This window comes from Oncorhynchus masou, chromosome 19 (assembly GCF_036934945.1).
Source record: "Oncorhynchus masou masou isolate Uvic2021 chromosome 19, UVic_Omas_1.1, whole genome shotgun sequence".
NCBI lineage: Eukaryota > Metazoa > Chordata > Actinopteri > Salmoniformes > Salmonidae > Oncorhynchus > Oncorhynchus masou.
The window spans coordinates 2899252-2922903 of record NC_088230.1 but is presented as its reverse complement, the minus strand read 5'-3'; the positions used below and the strand labels follow the sequence as shown (position 1 = coordinate 2922903).

Here is a 23652-nt window from a genome sequence, read left to right as displayed (position 1 = left end):
GGGAGAGAGAGAGGGAGAGAGAGAGAGAGAGAGGGAGAGAGAGGGAGGGAGGGAGAGAGAGGGAGGGAGAGAGAGAGAGAGAAATAGTCATTTCACATTCTTTGAGAGTGAAAGAGTGACCCTGTGGATCACCAGCCTGATGTAATGTTGACTGCTATGAGTGGAGGTCCAGACTCCCAAATGGCACCCTATTCCCTACAAATGTGCACTATTTTTAACCAGGAACCGTAGAGTGGAGTGCTCTGGTCAAAAGTAGTACACTATGTAGGGAATAGTGTGCTATTTTGGGACGCAGAGGGCGTTTAACACAATCATAATACAGCTTGTTTCAAAGACACTATTTTAGCAAATTATGATGATAGAAAGGTAGGCTCCTTCCTTCGCTGCTTCTCTCTCCCTTGCCATTTGACTTGGCAGTGGCTTGGTGCAGAGAGACCAAAGTTGAGGCTACGTGGACTCTGTGACGGCTGCATCTCGTTCTTGTGACGTTGGTCAGTGAAATTAAATGACGTGTGATACTTCTGTACCCTGCTTTCCACCAATCACAATTGTCATTTCTGACACCGAAGAAATATCTCCATGGTTATTTGTAGTGTGGAAGGATACATGATTAGATTTTATGATTAGATTTTATGGGATTTTATTTACTTTCAATTGGTGGTTGCTTTACCTACCTTAAATGAGCTCATTGTAAAACACTTTGCATAAGAACATCTTCTTAGTCACAAAAATGTATATTTAATTGTGTGGGCACCTGTTATTTTAATCACTTGTCCATATCAACCTGCCTTCAGTGCCTCAACAGTATGTACTGTGAATATTTCAGTGCCCCCATTTTGAGTAACATCCCAATGCGTTCAGCCTAGCTAAGACTGTGTGGTCTTCTGTTGCCTCCATGGAACATGGAACTCTAAAATGGAACATGGAACTGAAAAGGGCCTCGCCCGACTCTAGTGTATCAATAATGGATTGTAAGTGCGGTCTAGACCTCCATTTGGAGTGGAGGTGCAGTGGTATTTAAGATGTGGTTAGTGAGAGCCCCGGTGGGGAGAGGCATATTTAAATCACAATGTGGTTCCGATCTCATGTCCTCCTTTCACTGACAAGGCCTGAGAGGGGAGGGAAGGGCAGAGAAATAGAGAGAGAGAGCAGAGATATGTGCTTCGTTGAGAGTAAGGCTTGGGTCTGTAATGGTTTGCCCCATTGACCTCCAGCCATCCAGCTGAGCAAACATACACAAACATGTGCACTCGCTTACTCACCATGTCATTAGCACAACACTGTCCAACAAGTACAGATGGCATGTGGAGAAGACAACGGAATGGTTTAATAATATAAGCCATTTAGCAGACGCTTTTATCCAAAGCGATTTACAGACTTGCTTGCTAAGTATGGGTGGTCCCGGGAATCAAACCCACTACCCTGGCATTACAAGTGCCACGCTCGACCAAGTGAGCTACAAAGAACCACATCAAAAGTAGAAAGAGATTAGACAAAGCGAGAGAGAGAGAAATAGTGAGAGACCAGGAAGCCTAGATGATTTAGTTGGTTTTAGAAGAGCAACAGTTCAGATACAGTCAGAGGTCAAGTGTTCATAACTGTGCAGGTGATGAGAAGACTGAATCCAGAGTTTGAGAGCTATAACATGTTACCTGCACGAACAGCCCTATTAGAATGAGGAGCACCGGCATAACCCTGGCACAAACCATTAACACCTTTAAAGGACAAATTCACTTTTTTAACCCCCCCCCCAAAAAAGACATGTTATTCAAGTGTCCAGACACTTTTTGCGATTTCACTTGGTTTGGAGAAACTTACCCCACCAGCGATATACTTCCTCGTTCTGCAGTTGCACAGATAAAACAAGAACGAAGGCCCCAAATATGTCCTTTTAGAAATGGCAACGCTCTCAGTATGCAGGTCTTTAGATGTTGTTCACGTTAAATTGTGTCATTGCAAGCTTGATCGGCAACGTTCCGTGTGCGTGCACGCGCAGGCTTTATGTCACCACAATGGGAATAAGGAAGCACGTGCGCGCTCGCACACAGAGAAGTATCGCTCGAGTCAAAACAAAATGGATTGAAACATTGCGGATAAAGTAAAAAATGACACAATTTCAATTTCTGAACACTTCTATAACATTTAATGAACATAAAAAAGTTGTGTTAGAAGACCGCCGAGGTCGGTCCCTCCCCTTGTTTGGGCGGTGTTGGGTGGTCGACGTCACCGGTCTTCTAGCCATCGCCGATCCACCTTTCATTTTCCATTTGTTTTGTCTTGTTTATTGTTTATTGTCTTGTTTATTCCCGCACACCTGGTTTGCATTCCTTCATTGCTCGTCTTGCATATAACCCTCTGTTTCCCCCGTGTCTGTGTGTGGAATTGTTATATGTGTACTCCAGGCTGGTTTGCCCCCGAGTTATTGTAACCCGTGTGTGTTTAGTTTTCTGAGTACCATGTTTTTGTTCGCCTCAATAAAGGGCTCCGTTTGCTACCCATTTCTGCTCTCCTGCGCCTGACTTCCTTGCAGCCAGTTACACACTCCTTTACAGTTACAAATAGGTTAACTTGTCCTTTAAACAGGTAGCCTAGCGTATAATATAAAGTATTTCGTATTTAAACAGTGATAACATGTTTGAAAGTCAATACTGTTGCCCAATATACACAACAATGACCAACAATTAACACGTTCATCAAAACAAAGACAACATTTGCATATTAACATTAGCATTTCTAATAAACAATGAAAACACCCTGAAATGGGAGAAACCAAATAACCAGAGGCGGGAAACCTGTGGATAAAGTCGTGAGCTTGACTGGCGTGTCACACCCTGACCATAGTTTATTTGTATGTTTCTATGTTTTCGTTGGTGAGGGTGTGATCTGAGTTGGCATTCTATGTTGGATGTCTTGTTTGTCTATTTCTATGTCTGGCCTGATATGGTTCTCAATCAGAGGCGGGTGTTAGCCATTGTCTCTGATTGGGAACCATATTTAGGTAGCCTGGGTTTCACTGTGTGTTTGTGGGTGATTGTTCCAGTCTCTGTGTTTGTTGCACCAGTCAGGGCTGATTCGGTTTTCCACATTAGTTGTTTTTTATTGTTCGTGGTTTCATCTTCATTAAAGATGTATCTAACTAACCATGCTGCATTTTGGTCCACACACACACACACACACACACACACACACACTCACTCACTCACTCACTCACTCACTCACTCACTCACTCACTCACTCACTCACTCACACACACATACACATACACATACACATACACACATACAGTTCTCTGGGCTAAACCATTATCTGTCACATCACGATGACATCACCATTGACGAGGGCTGTCAATCATTGTCGGTAGACTATGCTATCGTAATATACCGCCCAACTCTAGTTTATTGGGACCCCAAACACTCGACACGATGAGCAGTGGTTAGGGTATGTTTGAGATAACAAATAAAGGAACACCTTCATACTTTTGAGTTGCCCTCAGAACAGCCTCAATTGGATTCTGGGTTTGAGTCCAAGCTCTGTCGCAGCTGGCCGCGACTGAGAGACCCGTGGGGTGGCGCATAATTGGCCCAGCGTTGTCCGGTTTAGGGGAGGGTTTGGCCGGCAGGGATGTCCTTGTCCCATCGCGCACTAGAAACTCCTGTGGCGGGCCTGGCGCAGTGCACGCCGACACGGTCACCAGGTGTACGGTGTTTCCTCCGACACATTGGTGCGGCTGGCTTCCGGGTTAAGCGGGCATTGTGTCAAGGAGCTGTGCAGCTTGGCTGGGTTGTGTTTGGGAGGACACTCGGCTCTCGACCTTCGCCTCTCCCGTCTCCGTATAGGAGTTGCAGCGATGAGACAAGAATGTAACTACCAATTAGATAGCAGGAAAATGGGGAGGAAAAGGAGGAAAAACAAAAGTTTAAAAATGAACAGCCTCAATTGGACTCGAAAGGTGTGTGTGTGTGTGTGTGTGTGTGTGTGTGTGTGTGTGTGTGTGTGTGTGTGTGTGTGTGTGTGTGTGTGTGTGTGTGTGTGTGTGTGTGTGTGTGTGTGTGTGTGTGTGTGTGTGTGTGTGTGGTGCAACATTGATGAAGCAGCATCAGTCTGCTGAGGACGGTCGTACCGTAGTGAGTTTCTGTCCACTCCATTAAGTATAACCTGTCTCCCATTTCCAGAACGGGACAGTCATAGCTTTATTTGCCTCATAAAATAGTAAATAAATCAAACTGTGTGTTACATCTCTCATAAAGCAACACCTTCTTAGTCTAGAATATTTGGGGGAAAAAGCTTCTGTTCATAACTTTAACTTGTCTTAAATATTTTATGATAGGCCAGTAGGAGGACAGGTTATTGGCTATTTGGTTTTCAACCTCGCATGGTTGCGAGGGATTTTCCCGGTCCGCATGTGTCATTTATTTCTTAATACACATACACTTTTTTTTTAAATAAGCTCGATACAAGATAGTTAAGGAGCGTCTGTTATAAAAATGTTTATCGGTTTAGGCTGGAGCAGATGGTGCCTGGAGAAGTGAGTATACTCAGATTATTGCACAACATTACCCAGACAGGAAAGGCAACCTATTTCAGGTTTCACTCTCAACAAAATGTATTTATTTTTTAAATAGAAAAACAACAATAGTCAGATGTTCTAATTCCACACGAATGATTAAAGCACAACAGGAGACCATTTTGGATGTCTGAGAGTTGCCCTTTAATTCAGTTGGGCACCTGGCAAGAGTACATTTGTCTGGCGGTCTTTCTGTACTGTATAATGTAGGCCTGCAGTGTACATGATGTAATGGCAGAGTTTGCCCTCTCAATGGATATAAATCATCCTAAAATCACTCTGCCTACTTTGCAGTCAACTTTTAATTGGGAAGGTTTTTTGGGAAAGTCTTGAGAAATGTTTATTCAAACAGTTCATTATGACTGAACTGCACATCGCAAAGATTCAGCCAAGACTTCGGACCAAACTTCTTCAATACCTGGTTGGCATACCCAGCTGTTGCATTTATAGGTAGATATCACAAGTTGAAAGGTCTTTCTTAACTACACCACTGGCTACCGATGTCGTTACTCTGTGAGCTGCTCCCATGTGACAACCAGGGGAGAGCTGAGCACTCTTGCTGCGATATTACACTCAAGGCACGCATGCGAATATTTCACGTGCTTGACCATGGTGTAGCCTGTTTCCTGCATTACTTCTCTATTGCAATACATCATTGGTACCTCCACTACACTACTTTGATACAGTACGCATCAATGGGCATGCAGATCAGAGTATACGCATTGCCCACTGAACAAAAAGTGGGTATAGCCCCCACTACACCACTGTGCTAGAGCCTAAAGGGCTCTCCACCGTGATTTCACAGTCTACGCACAAAGAGCTAAGGAGCCCCATTTCCATGGCGTTCCACTCATTCAACACACAAACCGCATAGAGAGCAAAGGAAAGCTCCGTCAGATAGACTGTGTGGAGCGCTTAAGGCCCGTGCATCTGACAGAGAGAGGAGAGAGAGGAACAATGTTATCTGACTGGACATTTTGCTCTGTTTTGGTGGAATTCTCCACTCTGTCTGGCCTACATTCCTGCCTTCTATACAGAACATATTTATTAAAATAGTAAAGAGGAATCGGCAAATTACTCGGAATGTCACTTGTGTGCTGCCCTGCTGTGTGCTGCGAGACGCCGTTCTGCGCGGACCCCAGTCAAGTTGAAATAGGCTGAGCCAGATCCATATATAGAGAGAGTCAACGAGCGTGAACATTCAGTCTCCCCCATTTCTCCCCCATAGCCGTTTCTGAGAATGAACGCTTCCGTGTTCTGCTGTTTATTTATGATACTTTTCAATGCCTATGAAGATGTCCAGTGAAAGAACATGTGCAATGTGCTGACACCACAACGCCGTAAAGACTTGGACACACAGGCGAATGCTAATCAATAACAACGTCTGTTCAACTCCCAGGGAACTGTCAGAGGCAGGCATCAGCAACATTTTCAAAAATACAGTTCTATATGGGCGCGAACATAGTAGACCTGGCCTAACTCTTTAGGAACACCTGCTCTTCCCATGACACAGACTGATGACAATCCAGATGACAGCTATGATCCCTTGATGTCACCTGTTAAATCCACTTCTGTCAGTGTAGATGAAGGGGGGGAGACAGGTTAAAGAAGGATTTTGAAGCCTTGAGACAATTGAGACGTGGATTGTGTACGTGTGCCATTCAGAGGGTGGATGGGCAAGACAAAAGATAGAAGTGCCTTTGAACGGGGTGCAGTAGTTGGTGACAGGCGCACCGGTTTGAGTGTGTAGAACTGCAACGCTGCTGGGTTTTTCACCCTCAACGGTTTCCCGGGTGTGTCAAGAATGGTCCACCACCCAAAGGACATCCAGCCAACTTGACACAACAGTGGGAAGCATTGGAGTCTACATGGGTCAGTATCCCTGTGGAACGCTTTCGACGCCTCACACACACACACACACACACACACACACACACACACACACACACACACACACACACACACACACACACACACACACACACACACACACACACACACACACACACACACACACACACACACACACACACACACACACACACACACACACACACACACACACACACACACACACACAACCCTGTTCCATGCTGAAGCTCCTCCTCCAGAAAGGAATATAAGGAAATGTTTGCCTGCACTTATCCTCTGTCTAGGCTTTCAACAACATTATCTTTCATCATGATTCATCCAGTTGTAGCATTCAATTTGTGATGTAGGTATGGTTGGCCAATAGGGGCCTATACCATCATATATCACAATGTTTTATGGGTACATAATCCCGATAGGACAAAGGTTGACATTGCCCAACTCGTGGGTGTGGGCTGGGTGTGTGTACACGGGCCTGTGGATTGGGTTTGTGTGGGCCTGTGAGCTTTGCCATTGTGTGTGTGTGTGTGTGTGTGTGTGTGTGTGTGTGTGTGTGTGTGTGTGTGTGTGTGTGTGTGTGTGTGTGTGTGTGTGTGTGTGTGTGTGTGTGTGTGTGTGTGTGTGTGTGTGTGTGTGTGTGTGTGTGTGTGTGTGCGTGTGTGTGTGTGTGCGTGTGTGTGTACAGTATGCGTGAGCGTGCTATAGCTCAACGTTGGGCTATACTAATCTATACTATACTAATCCTTTTTATTGCATTTTTGGGGTGGCTGATAAAGGGTGATACCATTGTATATCATAATGTTTTATCGGTACATAATCAACCTGAACCCACATGTGACTGAAACGTACTCTTCTATTTCTGTTGGTTTCTTAAAGGACACTGATCTCCTGGACATCGCCTATATCAAGGACGCCAGGAACGGAAAATGCACCAAGACGCCAAAGGTATGTCAAGTCAGACCAGTGGTTTCCGCTCGGTGCTCGATTCAAATGGATTCAGATGTACTGTACATCTGTGTATCTCATTGTCTTTCCACCAAAAGCTCCATTCCAAACTCTATAACAGGGCTTTATGAGAAATCCTGGAAGAGAGACAAGCTAATCGGATAATATTGTAGTTTTATGGAGGCTATATCGGGACAGGAATAGGAGGCGGAAGAGGAAGAGAGAGACAGAGATACAGCTCTGTGTGCTATAGGGATCAGACAGGGACATTTGAATAGATCTGCATATGGATACAGAACTGGACATGTGTGTGTGTGTGTGTGTGTGTGTGTGTGTGTGTGTGTGTGTGTGTGTGTGTGTGTGTGTGTGTGTGTGTGTGTGTGTGTGTGTGTGTGTGTGTGTGTGTGTGTGTGTGTGTGTGTGTGTGTGTGGTGCTTATGTTAGGCATTATGTTGACTGTACTTCCAGTACTGTATGGCTGGTGTCTCTAAGCTAGGGCTCTGACGGTCATGGTATTTTGGTTAAGGTAACTGGACAGACAAATGACTGTAGTCCCCTTAATAACCTTTCAAATAGCAATATATATATATATATATATATATATATATAAATAAATAAATAAATAAATAAATATATATGGAGAAGTGTGCTCTATATATGGAGAAGTGTGCTCTTCACGGATGTACCGGGCAAATGACAGACAGTGTGTATGGCGTTGTGTGGGCGAGCGGTTTGCTGATGTCAACGTTGTGAACAGAGTGCCCATGGTGGCGGTGGGTTTGTAGTACGGGCAGGCATAAGCAACAGACAACAAACACAGTTACCAATGGCAATTTAAATGCACAGAGATACCCTTGACGAGATCCTGAGGTCCATTGTCGTGCCATTAATCTGCTGCCATCACCTCAAGTTTCAGCATGATAATACACAGCCCCATGTCGCAATGATCCGTACACAATTCCTGGAAGCTAAAAATGTCCCAGCATACTAACAAGCAGGGTTGGGGAGTAACGGATTACATGTAATCTATTACATGTAAGGGATTACAAAGAAACGTGACTGTTATCTGTTACGTTACCAACTAAAATATTGTAATCAGATTACTTTTGAAAAACTAGATGATTACTTTGAGTATTACTTTTAAATTCAGAAAGGAGGTTTGCAAAATAATGTATTTGACACTTCTGTTTTCTCAATGATATTCAAATCAGCATTGAAAAAAGGCGATTCTGGCTACAAATCAGTGACCACAATTGTGACGCACCAAATGTGTTTGACGGATTGCGGGAAAAGAGCAGGAACAGGCTTTTGTAGGCTCCAGTCCAAGCTATGTCTTCCAATGATGCGACTGCTGTCGGCATTCAAAGATGATCCAACTTGAATAAAGGCTTGGAGGTGAGGATGAAAGCAGTGGTGTAGCCTACGGAGATACGAATATCACTTATTATTGATATTGACATAGCGCATTGATGTGAATCACACTGCTGCTCTCTCATCTAGCTATTTGTGCCTTACAGAGTGTGGTTGTTGTGGATGGCTGTTCACAAATCTGTGTGTATTTGACCCCAATAATGGTTGAATTCAAGAAGTTTAAGCTGCCTATCAATCATTGTTTTTGAAACCAGTGGACAGCCAGTGAAAAATGCGCTCTTGCAACAGCAGCACAGTGCAGATCCCAGCCTATGCAATAAAAGTGGAGCTTTTATTGCTCAATCTAATTCACGCTGATAAATTGCTTTTATCCATAGGCCTAATGGACATGTTCACACTCGCACACTTTTGATAGACTTAAAGTGGCAATCTGTAGTTGCTACATCCATTTTTGGACATAAAAATGCTTTGATTCTTGAAGAATATAACTTAGAATTGCTTCATGAGCTTAGTTCAACTGTCACACTCCATGAGAACCCAAAATATAAGCTTGTTTTTCTCCAATGTTTGTAAATGTAAACAGCCTCATAACATGGTTAAAACAATCATTTGGATATCATGATTGGTCAGTCCTTGCATCCACAACTCTATTAATCTGAGAGTGGTTACATTTCTCCAGGCCCATCCCTCAGCTTTTTCCCAAAACAGAGGCGGGGCGACCGTTTTGTTGTTGTTTCATCTGTTGATTTTCCCTTTAAACAGCTGCATATTATCAAGATATCAAAGTGTCACCAACAGTAAGGTAAACAGTAGGCATATAGCAAATGCAGCCTATGGCATTCATTTATCACATGTAAATAGCACTTTTCAGTAGTGCTCAAAGCATGCCATTCCATGAGCGCAGCATTGATCTTTCAACTCGATTCAATGAGCCCAGTCAGTCCTCCACGACAATAAAATCATAAACAACAGAGTAGGGCTGTCTTATAAATCCTTAATTATCCTTAGGTATGGTCAGGTAATTTTGGTTAATCTATACTTCCTTATTTCCAAATCCTATTCTGGATGATCAAGGGGCACAACATTAATTGGAATGACTGGAATTCTTATAGACTTTGGTTTTTAATGTAAAGATATCATTTTATCGTATTCTTGTATGTGGTAGAAAGCAATGGGTTAGAAGAAGCCTACATAACCAACCCATAAAGTATAATGTAACATCCATATATGGCCAGCTATGTAAACTTTAACATTGATTTATCCCTTGTAACATATATTTTTGTCTTCTTCTTATGCCTCATAAGGGGAAAGTAATCTAAAAGTAACTGAATGTAATCAGATTACGTTACTGAGTTTGGGTAACCCAAAAGTTATGTTATTGATTACAATTTTGGACAGGTAACTAGTAACTGTAACAGATTACATTTAGAAAGTAACCTACCCAACCCTGCTCACCAGACATGTCACCCATAAGCATGTTTGGGAGGCTCTAGATTGATGTGTACGACAGCGTGTTCCAGTTCCCACCAATATACAGCAACTTCGCCATTGAATAGGAGTGGGGCATAGGGAGGCCCTACAAATGTACATTTTTCTAAGTATGAGAATGTTAGGGAGCAGGCAATGTTGAAAAGGAATCTTTATACATGTTGAAATCTTCTTAAATGTGGTTCTGTAATTGATTAAAACAAGCAGACAGCAAGGAAATTGCTTTTGAAAAATATGTTTTTTTTTCTGTGAGCCAATAGAGTAACCTAGGTAACCACAAGTTGTTTTCTCCACAGGCGCGCGGGGCCACGACGTTCTATCTAATACCGACTTGGACTATTGCGAGTGTACCCATATAGGAGCAAAGCAGGAAGTAAAAGCAGGAAGTGTACCCATCAATATGTGCTGTGATTTGTTGATTCAACTCAACTGACATTACAAAAAATACATAAAATTGCTTAAGCCACATCAGTAAACACAATTTTAATGACGATTCTACATTACAGTGGAAATGATTGCATCACAATACCAGGTATTGTGAGTGAACCCATGAGTTTACATGTCAAATGGCCAGGGTTAGAGGTTTCAAGCCCATTCTATTCATTGTTTTCTACATCACCTTGTCAACAAACCTTCATCACGTTGTTAATAAGACTCCATGTTAACGCAGAAACTGACTCAATCGCACGAATGCCCGGCCATCCATCAGTCAGCTGTTCGTTCCCTAATGAAAAATGCACTAGCGTTCAAAAGTTTGGGGTCACTTAGAAATGTCCTTGTTTTTGAAAGAAAAGCACATATTTTGTCCATTAAAATAACATAAAATTGATCAGAAATACAGTGTAGATTTTGTTAATGTTGTAAATGACTATTGTAGCTGGAAATGACAGATTTTTTTATTGAATATCTACATAGGCGTACAGAAGCCCATTCAGAGCAAAAAAAACTTTTTGCAGTAATGTTAGCATGCATAAAACTGTTGTTCATATTAAAGAAGCAATAAAACTGGCCTTCTTTAGACTAATTGAGTATCTGGAGCATCAGCATTTGTGGATTCAATTACAGCCTCAAAATGGCCAGAAACAAAGACTTTCTTCTGAAACTCGTCAGTCTATTCTTGTTCTGAGAAATGAAGGCTATTCCATGTGAGAAATTGCCAAGAAACTGAAGATCTCGTACAACGATGTGTATTACTCCCTTCACAGAACATCGCAAACTGGCTCTAACCAGAATAGAAAGAGGAGCGGGAGGCCCCGGTGAACAACTGAGCAAGACAAGTACATTAGTGTCTAGTTTGAGAAACAGACGCCTCACAAGTCCTCAACTGGCAGCTTCATTAAATAGGACCAGCAAAACACCTGTCTCAACGTCAACAGTGAAGAGGCGACTCCAGGATGCTGGCCTTCTAGGCAGAGTTCGTCTGTCCAGTGTCTGTTCTTTTGCCCATCTTAATCTTTTATTTTTTATTGGCCAGTCTGAGATATGGCCTTTTCTTTGCAGAGTCGCATAGTGTTGTCATGGCCTTGGCCTGTCTGAGTGTTGCATTCTGGCTACAGCTGCTACAAAAGGAGCAAAGGAGACTTTAACATAACGATTGTTGCCATGATTCACTCCAGTAATTGCTATGGTAAACAACAACATAAATTGTAGTATTTGGGTGGAATGTGCACAAGGTCCAGGCAAAACTTGACTTCCACTTCATCCGAACCCCTCTGAAAGACACACGTACATGTTGGAGAGGTCGCTCGTGGAGCAGTTGTGGCGGCGAGTTAAGTGTCTAGCTCAAGGACACAAGAGCAGGCAACAGCATCTGATACCAGCTCACTTTTATCCCCCGTCCGACCCGGGATTTGAACTGGCAACTCCCCAGTTGCTGGCTCGCCGCTCTAAATGATAAGCTAACTGCCATTTCAACTGTTTCACAGCCAAAGGTCACTGCCCCTCTGTGATGCTCTTGTTCTAAGTGCAGAGAAGACAGACCGCTAACAATGCATACCAACACAACTGGCAACTGTTGCTTTTGACGCAAAAATAAATGTTTTGTTATGTCCAATCTCATAGGAATGTGTACACTCAGTTGGTAAACTATCTGCAACCGCCAAAGAATCTGTCAGGCATATTTGGGCACAATTTCAGGCCAAATATGGAATTCTCCACGGCTCTCTGGTCATTCATATCTCACTTTAAACGTATTACTACAACACTGCATGAATTATGGTGCACTCTGCATTTTAATTCCCTGACCAATGGCTAAATTGCATCAATTCGTCTGCATGTGTTTCTTTGCTGATAAACTGTTGTAATAATATCAGTGGAAATGGCGTCACACTGTCGCCTCGGTCATCTCATTAAAATCAAATCCAATTTTATTTGCCACGTGCTTCGTGGACAATAGGTGTAGACTAACAGTGAAATGCTTACCTACGGCCCTTACCAACAATCCAGAGAATGATATAGAACAATAATAACACAAGGAATACATACACAATGAGAAATGATAACTTGGCCATATACACAGGGTACCAGTACCTCGTCGATGTGCAGGGGTAATTGAGGTAGATAGGTACAAATAGGTAGAGGTGAAGTGACCAAGCAACAATTATTCTTCTCCTCTAAGAGAGAGAGATAAGTACAGAATGAGGTTCATGGCCCATTGTTGCATCTCTGGAGTGATAGCCAATGGAACTCCACCGAGAGGAGTTATGCATTCTTAACAACTCAGAGGAGAGAGACCGTACCTCCCGAGGGTGGATTCTAAACTGCCTACATCAGAGAGGCTGTACCTCCAGAGGATATTACCATGGGAAGGGTCAGATGGCTACCAGTAGAATGCCATTACCGGCAGAGAGAGAGAGAGAGAGAGAGAGAGAGAGAGAGAGAGAGAGAGAGAGAGAGAGAGAGAGAGAGAGAGAGAGAGAGAGAGGCGGATTAAGGGAGGGAGCTGAAGGAGATGCGGGAGAGAGGAGAGGAGATGGAGGAAGGAGATGAGGGAGAGAGGAGGGGAGATGGAGGAAGGAGATGAGGGAGAGAGGAGAGGAGATGAGGGAGAGAGGAGAGGAGATGAGGGAGAGAGGAGAGGAGATGGAGGAAGGGGATGAGGGAGAGAGGAGAGGAGATGGAGGAAGGAGATGAGGGAGAGAGGAGAGGAGATGGAGGAAGGAGATGAGGGAGAGAGGAGAGGAGATGGAGGAAGGAGATGTGAGAGAAGGGGAAAGGAGAGAAAGAAACTACAAGCAATAATCAGAGTTTGTACTTGATGCTCTGCACTTACCCAAGGCCTTGTTTTGAATCCTACATTCCGTCTTTCAGATTATCAGGATTTTTGTGAAACCGCTTTAAGGATGTGTCAGGATTTGTGGACTATGTCATTGACTGCAGGGGCAAAATAGGATTTGTACAATTAAGTTATAATAATGAAGATGACGCCACAAGGGTGTGTAATGTGTGCGGGTTTGTGTGTGTTGTCGTGTGTGTGCATGCTGGCGTGCCTGTGTGTCTGTAGATGTGTGCGTGCATATGTGTGTGTGTGTCGTTTTGTGAGGACCCCAGGAAAGAGCAGTTGTTGCCAAGGTAACAAGTGAAGGGGGATCAGAATAAATCTGTCTATAAACTGACTTGAAGCCTTTCCCTAAAATCAATGGCAACCCTCTGTGGCCTGTGGGTCAAGCAGTCCCCCAAGTTTCAGTCTGGATGGGGTTAGGGGAACAGCAATACGGGGGGGTATTTGTATCTCTGTGCTTCACTTTCTGCATAACAATTTCACAAGGGAAAAGAAAAATTGTAAAATGGAAAATAATTCTGGGCAGCTTAGGAGAGCATACTGAGTCATTATTATTCATACTGAGTCATTATTATTCATACTGAGTCATTATTATTCATACTGAGTCATTATTATTCATACTGAGTCATTATTATTCATACTGAGTCATTATTATTCATACTGAGTCATTATTATTCATACTGAGTCATTATTATTCAATACTGAGTCATTATTATTCATTATAAGTCATTATTATTCAATACTGAGTCATTATTATTCATACTGAGTCATTATTATTCAATACTGAGTCATTATTATTCATACTGAGTCATTATTATTCATTATAAGTCATTATTATTCAATACTGAGTCATTATTATTCATTATAAGTCATTATTATTCAATACTGAGTCATTATTATTCATACTGAGTCATTATTATTCAATACTGAGTCATTATTATTCATACTGAGTCATTATTATTCATACTGAGTCATTATTATTCAATACTGAGTCATTATTATTCAATACTGAGTCATTATTATTCATACTGAGTCATTATTATTCATTATAAGTCATTATTATTCATACTGAGTCATTATTATTCAATACTGAGTCATTATTATTCATTATAAGTCATTATTATTCATACTGAGTCATTATTATTCAATACTGAGTCATTATTATTCATTATAAGTCATTATTATTCATACTGAGTCATTATTATTCAATACTGAGTCATTATTATTCATTATAAGTCATTATTATTCATACTGAGTCATTATTATTCAATACTGAGTCATTATTATTCATTATAAGTCATTATTATTCATACTGAGTCATTATTATTCATACTGAGTCATTATTATTCTTTGTTTGTCATAATAGATAAGATTCAATGGTGGTTATTGGTGAGAGTGGAGAGGGGCTCTATCCGAGGGATCGGGATGGGGTGACTGGGAGGTCATCAGGCACTTCTCTGAAGTATGTGTGGGGCCTCAACTCATCCCACTTTAGTCTCTCGGTGGACCGACTCTCCTGAAGTAGACCGAAACTCCCGAAGTAGACTGACTCTCCCGAAATAGACCGACTCTCCCGAAATAGACCGACTCTCCCGAAATAGACCGACTCTCCCGAAGTAGACCGACTCTCCCGAAGTAGACCGACTCTCCCGAAGTAGACCGACTCTCCCGAAATAGACCGACTCTCCCGAAGTAGACCGACTCTCCCGAAGTAGACCGACTCTCCCGAAGTAGACCGACTCTCCCGAAATAGACCGACTCTCCGAAATAGACCGACTCTCCCGAAGTAGACCGACTCTCCCGAAATAGACCGACTCTCCCGAAGTAGACCGACTCTCCCGAAATAGACCGACTCTCCCGAAATAGACCGACTCTCCCAAATAGACCGACTCTCCCGAAATAGACCGACTCTCCCGAAGTAGACCGACTCTCCCGAAGTAGACCGACTCTCCCGAAGTAGACCGACTCTCCCGAAATAGACCGACTCTCCCGAAGTAGACCGACTCTCCCGAAGTAGACCGACTCTCCCAAAGTAGACCCTCACCGGACGTTATACCTTAATTTACAAGGTAATACAAACTGACCACAGTACTTAAGTGCCAGTATTCCTCCAATGTATGTACAATGACATAACCCACAGTCTTTTGGTGCATTAGTAGAGGAGCTGGAGCTTGAAAGCCCAATAAAGGCATAGCGCCTCAAAGTACAAAGAATCACTTTTCTTTATGTTTTTGTGGCGTGTTCTCTGTTAACTGTCTGCTCAGCCCACATGCTCACACACTCTACAGTATAGTGCCTTCAGAATGGTTTCACACCCCTAACACACATTTTGTTGTGTTACAGCCTGCATTTAAAATGTATTAAATGTCAAAGTGTGTCACTGGCCTACATACAATACCCCATAATGTCAAAGTGGAATTATGTTTTTCTACATTTTTACCAATTAATAAAATATTTTAAGATGAAATGTCTTGGGTCAATAAGTATTCAATCCCTTTGTTATGGCAAGCCTAAATAAGTTCAGGAGCATTAATGTTCTTAACAAGTCACATAATAAGTTGTATGGACTCATTCTGTGTGCAATAATAGTGTTTAACATTTTTAAATGACTACCTCATATCTGTACCCTACACAATTATCTGTAAGGTTCCTCAGTGGAACAGTGAATTTCAAGCACAGATTCAATCACAAAGACTAGGGAGGTTTTCCACTGCTTTGCAACAAAGGGCCCCTATTGGTAAATGGATAAAACATTTAAAAAAGCACACACTGAATATCTCTTTGAGAATGGTGAAGTTATTAATTACACTTTGGATGGTGTATCAATACACCTAGTCACTACAAAGATACAGACATCCTTCCTAACTCAGTTGCCGAAGAGGAAGGAATCCGCTCAGGTATTTCACCATGAGGCCAATAAATCAGGTTGCAAAATTGAATGGCTGTAATTGGAGAACACTGAGGATGGATCAACAACGTTGTAGTTACTTCTCAATACTAACTTAAATGACAGAGTGAAAAGTAGGAAGACTGTACGGAATACGAATATTCCAAAACATGCATCCTGTTTGCGACAAGGCACTAAAGTAATACTGCAAAAAATGTGACAAAACAATTAACTTTTTGCCTTGAATACAAAGTGTTATGTTTGGGGCAAATCCAATACAACACATAACTGAGTACCAATCTCCATATTTTCAAGCATGGTGGTGGCTGCATCATGTTATGGGTATGCTTCTAATAGTTAAGGACTGGGGCTAGATGTAGCTTGATGTAGAAGGCTAACGTTAACTAGCAAACGTTGCTCATTAAAGGAAGTGCATGCTCAGTCTCCTCCTGTACTCCCTGTTCACACATGACTGCATGGCCAAGCACGACTCCAACACCATCATTAAGTTTGCCGATATCGCAACAGTGGTAGGCCTGATCACTGACAACGATGAGACTGTCATGTCTTGTTATGTCTGTTCCTGTCCTTTCTCTTCACTCTGTCTCTCTCTGCTGGTCTTTTTAGGTTACCTTCTCTGTCTCTCATTCTTCAGCTGTTCTACATCTCCCCTAACTAGCTCATTCACTCTGTCCCACCTGTTCTCTCTTCCCCCTCTGATTAGGTCTCTATTTCTCTCTCTGTTCCTGCTACTTTCAGTGTCTGATTCTTGTTTGTGTTTTTGATGCCAGAAGCAAGCTGTCGTCCCGTTTGCTTCCACCTTGTCCTATCCTGTCGGAGTCTGCCTGGCAGGTGCATCCTGCATTATTCTAACGTTCTTTTTGTTCCATTGACTACGTTGGAAGAGGATTTATGCCATTCCTGTTTTTCATTAAAGAACTCTGTTTTCTGTTAAAACCGCTTTTGGGTCTTCACTCAAGTACATAACAGAAGAATCAGACCAGAGAATGGACCCAGCGGCTCCGGACCCTTTTCACTCCGCCGTCGAGATCCAGGGAGCGATGCTAGGCAGACACGAGGAGGAATTGTCTGCTGCTCGACATGCCGTTGAGACCCTGGCCGTCCAAGTCTCCGACCTCACAAGACAGGTTCACCAACTCCACCTCGATCCACCGCCCACTTCCAGGGTTTCCGAGTCTCCGGAGCCCAGGATCAACAACCCGCCGTGTTACTCTGGGGAGCCCACTGAGTGCCGCTCATTCCTCACTCAGTGTGATGTGGTGTTCTCTCTCCAGCCCAACACTTACTCCAGGAGCGCAGCCCGCATCGCCTACGTCATTTCTCCCTTACCGGACGGGCGCGTGAGTGGGGCACGGCAATCTGGGAGGCGAGGGCTGAGTGTATTAACCAGTATCAGGACTTTAAGGAGGAGATGATACGGGTTTTTGACCGTTCTGTTTTTGGCGAGGAGGCTTCCAGGGCCCTGTCTTCCCTATGTCAGGGGAATAGATCCATAACGGATTATTCTATTGAGTTTCGCACTCTCGCTGCCTCTAGTGACTGGAACGAGCCGGCTTTGCTCGCTCGTTTTCTGGAGGGTCTCCTCGTCGAGGTTAAGGATGAGATCCTCTCCCGGGAGGTTCCTTCCTGTCTGGACTCCTTAATAGCTCTCGCTATTCGCATAGAGCGACGGTTTGATCTTCGTCGCCGAGCTCGTGGAAGGGAGCTCGCGTTCTCCGTTGCTCCCCTCTCCACATCACTGCCACCTGCCGCATCACTGCCACCCTCCTCCGCCGGCTCGGATGCTGAGCCTATGCAGCTGGGGGGTATCCGCATCTCGGCCAAGGAGAAGGAACGGAGAATCACCAATCGCCTCTGTCTATACTGCGGCTCCGCTGGTCATTTTGTCACCTCATGTCCAGTAAAAGCCAGAGCTCATCAGTAAAAGGAGGGCTACTGGTGAGCGCAACTACTCAGGCCTCTCCTTCTGGATCACGCACTACCTTTCCGGTCCATCTCCGCTGGCCCGGTTCATCTGCTTCCTGCAGTGCCTTGATAGACTCTGGGGCGGAGGGCTGTTTTATGGACGAGACCTGGGCTCGGGAACATGACATTCCTCTCAGACAGTTAGGGAGCCCACGGCCTTGTTCGCTTTAGATGGTAGTTCTCTCCCCAAGATTCAGCGTGAGACGCTGCCTTTAACCCTCACTGTCTCTGGTAATCATAGCGAAACCATTTCTTTTTTAATTTTTCGTTCACCTTTTACACCTGTTGTTTTGGGTCATCCCTGGCTAGTGCGCCATAACCCTTCTATTAATTGGTCTAGTAATACTATCCTATCCTGGAATGTTTCTTGTCATGTGACCTGTTTAATGTCTGCTATCCCTCCTGTTTCCTCTGTCTCTACTTCACAGGAGGAGCCTGGCGATTTGACAGGGGTGCCGGAGGAGTATCACGATCTGCGCACGGTGTTCAGTCGTTCCAAGGCCACTTCTCTCCCTCCACACCGGTCGTATGACTGTAGTATTGATCTCCTTCCGGGAACTACTCCCCCGGGGTAGATTATACTCTCTGTCGGCTCCCGAACGTAAGGCTCTCGAGGATTATTTGTCGGTTTCGCTCAACGCCGGTACCATAGTCTCCTCCTCCTCTCCCGCCGGAGCGGGGTTTTTTTGTTCAGAAGAAGGACGGGTCCCTGCGCCCATGCGTGGATTATCGAGGGCTGAATGACATAACAGTTAAGAATCGTTATCCGCTTCCTCTTATGTCTTCAGCCTTCGAGATCCTGCAGGAGCCAGGTTTTTCACCAAATTGGACCTTCGTAACGCCTACCATCTCGTGCGCATCAGGGAGGGGGACGAGTGGAAGACGGCGTTTAACACTCCGTTAGGGCACTTTGAATACCGGGTTCTTCCTTTCGGCCTCGTTAACGCTCCAGCTGTCTTTCAGGCACTAGTTAACGACGTCCTGAGAGACATGCTGAACATTTTTGTTTTCGTTTACATGGACGATATCCTGATTTTTTCTCCGTCTCTCTCGATTCATGTTCAGCACGTGCGACGCGTCCTCCAGCGCCTTTTGGAGAACTGTCTTTATGTGAAGGCTGAGAAGTGCATTTTTCATGCCGCCTCTGTCCCTTTTCTCGGTTCCGTTATTTCCGCTGAGGGCATTAAGATGGATCCCGCTAAGGTCCAGGCTGTCATTGATTGGCCCGTTCCTAAGTCACGCGTCGAGCTGCAGCGCTTTCTGGGCTTCGCTAATTTCTATCGTCGTTTCATCCGTAATTTCGGTCAGGTGGCAGCTCCCCTCACAGCCCTTACTTCTGTTAAGACGTGCTTTAAGTGGTCCGTTTCCGCCCAGGGAGCTTTTGATCTTCTTAAGAATCGTTTACATCCGCTCCTATTCTTGTTACACCTGACATCTCTAGACAGTTTGTTGTTGAGGTTGACGCGTCAGAGGTGGGCGTGGAGCCATTCTTTCTCAGCGCTCTCTCTCTGACGGCAAGGTCCATCCTTGCGCGTTTTTCTCTCATCGCTTATCGCCGTCAGAACGTAACTATGATGTTGGTAATCGCGAACTGCTCGCCATCCGCTTAGCCCTAGGCGAATGGCGACAGTGGTTGGAGGGGGCGACCGTTCCTTTTGTCGTTTGGACTGACCATAGGAACCTTGAGTACATCGGTTCAGCCAAACGACTTAATGCGCGTCAGGCTCGTTGGGCTCTGTTTTTCGCTCGTTTCGAGTTTGTTATTTCTTATCGTCCGGGCTCAAAAACACCAAGCCTGATGCTTTATCTCGTCTCTTCAGTTCTTCTGAGGTCTCCACCGACCCCGAGGGGGATTCTCCCTGACGGGCGTGTTGTCGGGTTGACTGTCTGGGGAATTGAGAGGCAGGTAAAGCAAGCACTCGCTCACACTCCGTCGCCGCGAGCTTGTCCTAGGAACCTTCTGTTCGTTCCCGTTCCTACTCGTCCGGCCGTTCTTCAGTGGGCCCACTCTGCCAAGTTAGCCGGCCACCCCGGCGTTCGGGGTACGCTCGCTTCCATTCGCCAGTGTTTCTGGTGGCCCACTCGGGAACGTGACGCGTCGATTTGTCGCCGCTTGTTCGGTCTGCGCGCAGACTAAATCTGGGAACTCTCCTCCTGCCGGCCGTCTCAGACCGCTTCCCATTCCCTCTCGACCGTGGTCTCACATCGCTTTAGATTTTATCACCGGACTGCCTTCATCAGCGGGGAAGACAGTTATTCTTACGGTTGTCGATAGATTCTCTAAGGCGGCTCATTTCATTCCTCTCGATAAGCTCCCTTCTGCTAAGGAGACGGCTCAGATCATTATCGAGAATGTTTTCCGAATTCATGGCCTTCCGTCTGACGTCGTTTCCGACAGAGGCCCGCAGTTCACGTCTCAATTTTGGAGGGAGTTTTGCCGTTTGATTGGGGCTTCCGTCAGTCTCTCGTCCGGCTTTCATCCCCAGTCTAACGGTCAAGCCGAACGGGCCAATCAGACTGTTGGTCGCATTTTACGCAGTCTTTCTTTTCGTAACCCTGCGTCTTGGTCAGAACAGCTCCCTGGGCAGAGTACGCCCACAACTCGCTTCCCTCGTCTGCTACCGGTCTATCCCCTTTTCAGAGTAGCCTCGGGTACCAGCCTCCGCTGTTCTCATCTCAGCTCGCCGAGTCCTGCGTCCCCTCCGCTCAGGCTTTTGTCCAGCGTTGCGAGCGCACCTGGAAGGGGGTCAGGTCGGCACTTTGCCGTAACAGGGCGCAGACTGTGAGGGCCGCTAATAAGCGTAGGACCAAGAGTCCGTTCCTAAGTCACGCGTCGAGCTGCAGCGCTTTCTGGGCTTCGCTAATTTCTATCGTCGTTTCATCCGTAATTTCGGTCAGGTGGCAGCTCCCCTCACAGCCCTTACTTCTGTTAAGACGTGCTTTAAGTGGTCCGTTTCCGCCCAGGGAGCTTTTGATCTTCTTAAGAATCGTTTTACATCCGCTCCTATTCTTGTTACACCTGACATCTCTAGACAGTTTGTTGTTGAGGTTGACGCGTCAGAGGTGGGCGTGGGAGCCATTCTTTCTCAGCGCTCTCTCTCTGACGGCAAGGTCCATCCTTGCGCGTTTTTCTCTCATCGCTTATCGCCGTCAGAACGTAACTATGATGTTGGTAATCGCGAACTGCTCGCCATCCGCTTAGCCCTAGGCGAATGGCGACAGTGGTTGGAGGGGGCGACCGTTCCTTTTGTCGTTTGGACTGACCATAGGAACCTTGAGTAGAGTCCTAGATATTGTTGCGGTCAGAGAGTATGGCTCTCCACTCAGAACCTTCCCCTTAAGACAGCTTCTCGCAAGTTGGCCCCGCGGTTCATTGGTCCGTTCCGTATTTCTCAGGTCATTAATCCTGTCGCAGTGCGACTTCTTCTCCCGCGCTATCTTCGTCGCGTTCACCCGGTCTTCCATGTCTCCTGTGTTAAGCCCGTTCTTCGCGCCCCCGCTCGTCCCTCCCCCCATCCTTGTCGAGGGCGCACCCATCTACAGGGTTCGTAAGATTTTGGACATGCGCCCTCGGGGCCGTGGTCATCAGTACCTAGTGGATTGGGAGGGGTACGGTCCTGAGGAGAGGAGTTGGGTTCCCTCTCGGGACGTGCTGGACCGTTCGCTGATCGATGATTTCCTCCGTTGCCGCCAGGTTTCCTCCTCGAGTGCGCCAGGAGGCGCTCGGTGAGTGGGGGGGGGTACTGTCATGTCTTGTTATGTCTGTTCCTGTCCTTTCTCTTCACTCTGTCTCTCTCTGCTGGTCTTTTTAGGTTACCTTCTCTGTCTCTCATTCTTCAGCTGTTCTACATCTCCCCTAACTAGCTCATTCACTCTGTCCCACCTGTTCCACCTCTCTTCCCCCTCTGATTAGGTCTCTATTTCTCTCTCTGTTCCTGCTACTTTCAGTGTCTGATTCTTGTTTGTGTTTTTGATGCCAGAAGCAAGCTGTCGTCCCGTTTGCTTCCACCTTGTCCTATCCTGTCGGAGTCTGCCTGGCAGGTGCATCCTGCATTATTCTAACGTTCTTTTTGTTCCATTGACTACGTTGGAAGAGGATTTATGCCATTCCTGTTTTTCATTAAAGAACTCTGTTTTCTGTTAAAACCGCTTTTGGGTCTTCACTCAAGTACATAACAGAGACAGCCTATAGGGATGAGGTCAGAGACCTGGTAGTATGGTGCCAGAATAAAAACCTCTCCTCAACATGATCAAGACAAAGGAGATGATTGTGGACTACAGAAAAAGGAGGACTGAGCACGCCCCCATTCTCATCGACAGGGCTGTAGTGGAGCGGGTTGAGGCTTCAAATTCCTTGGTGTTCACATCACCAACAAACTCTCATGGTCCAAACACACCAAGACAGTCGTGAAGAGGGCACAACAACGCCTATTCAGGAGACTGAAAAGATTTGGCATGGGTCCTCAGATCCTCAAAAAGTTCTACAGCTGCACCATCGAGAGCATCCTAACTGGTTACATCACCACCTGGTATGGCAACTGCTTGGCATCCGACCACAAGGCACTACAGTGGGTAGTGCATACGGCCCAGTACATCACTGGGGCCAAGCTTCCTGCCATCCAGGACCTATATACCAGGCGGTGTCAGAGGAAGGCCCAGTACATCACTGGGCCAAGCTTCCTGCCATCCAGGACCTCTATACCAGGCGGTGTCAGAGGAAGGCCCAGTACATCACTGGGGCCAAGCTTCCTGCCATCCAGGACCTCTATACCAGGCGGTGTCAGAGGAAGGCCCAGTACATCACTGGGCCAAGCTTCCTGCCATCCAGGACCTCTATACCAGGCGGTGTCAGAGGAAGGCCCAGTACATCACTGGGCCAAGCTTCCTGCCATCCAGGACCTCTATACCAGGCGGTGTCAGAGGAAGGCCCAGTACATCACTGGGGCCAAGCTTCCTGCCATCCAGGACCTCTACACCAGGCGATGTCAGAGGAAGGCCCAGTACATCACTGGGGCCAAGCTTCCTGCCATCCAGGACCTCTACACCAGGCGATGTCAGAGGAAGGCCCAGTACATCACTGGGGCCAAGCTTCCTGCCATCCAGGACCTCTACACCAGGCGGTGTCAGAGGAAGGCCCAAAAAATTGCCATCCTAGTCATAGACTGTTCTCTCTGCTACCGCAGGGCAAGCAGTACCGGAGAGCCAAGCCTAGGTCAAAAAGGCTTCTTAACAGCTTCTACCCCCAAGCAATAAGACTCTTGA

General features: G+C 45.4%; 1 protein-coding gene across 5 annotated transcripts in view; it reads left to right on the top strand.

The window, feature by feature from the left end:
• Nucleotides 1-23652, top strand: part of LOC135505715 (1-phosphatidylinositol 4,5-bisphosphate phosphodiesterase beta-1-like) — a 352313-nt gene that overhangs the window by 87784 nt on the left and 240877 nt on the right. For all 5 annotated transcript variants that reach the window (XR_010450312.1, XM_064924778.1, XM_064924779.1 and 2 more), the window contains exon 3: nt 7310-7378. Coding sequence is in view for 4 of the 5 variants with exons in the window: in XM_064924778.1 (XP_064780850.1) it covers nt 7310-7378 (69 nt within the window). In the remaining variant the exon portion in view is untranslated. The remainder of the gene's footprint in view (nt 1-7309; nt 7379-23652) is intronic.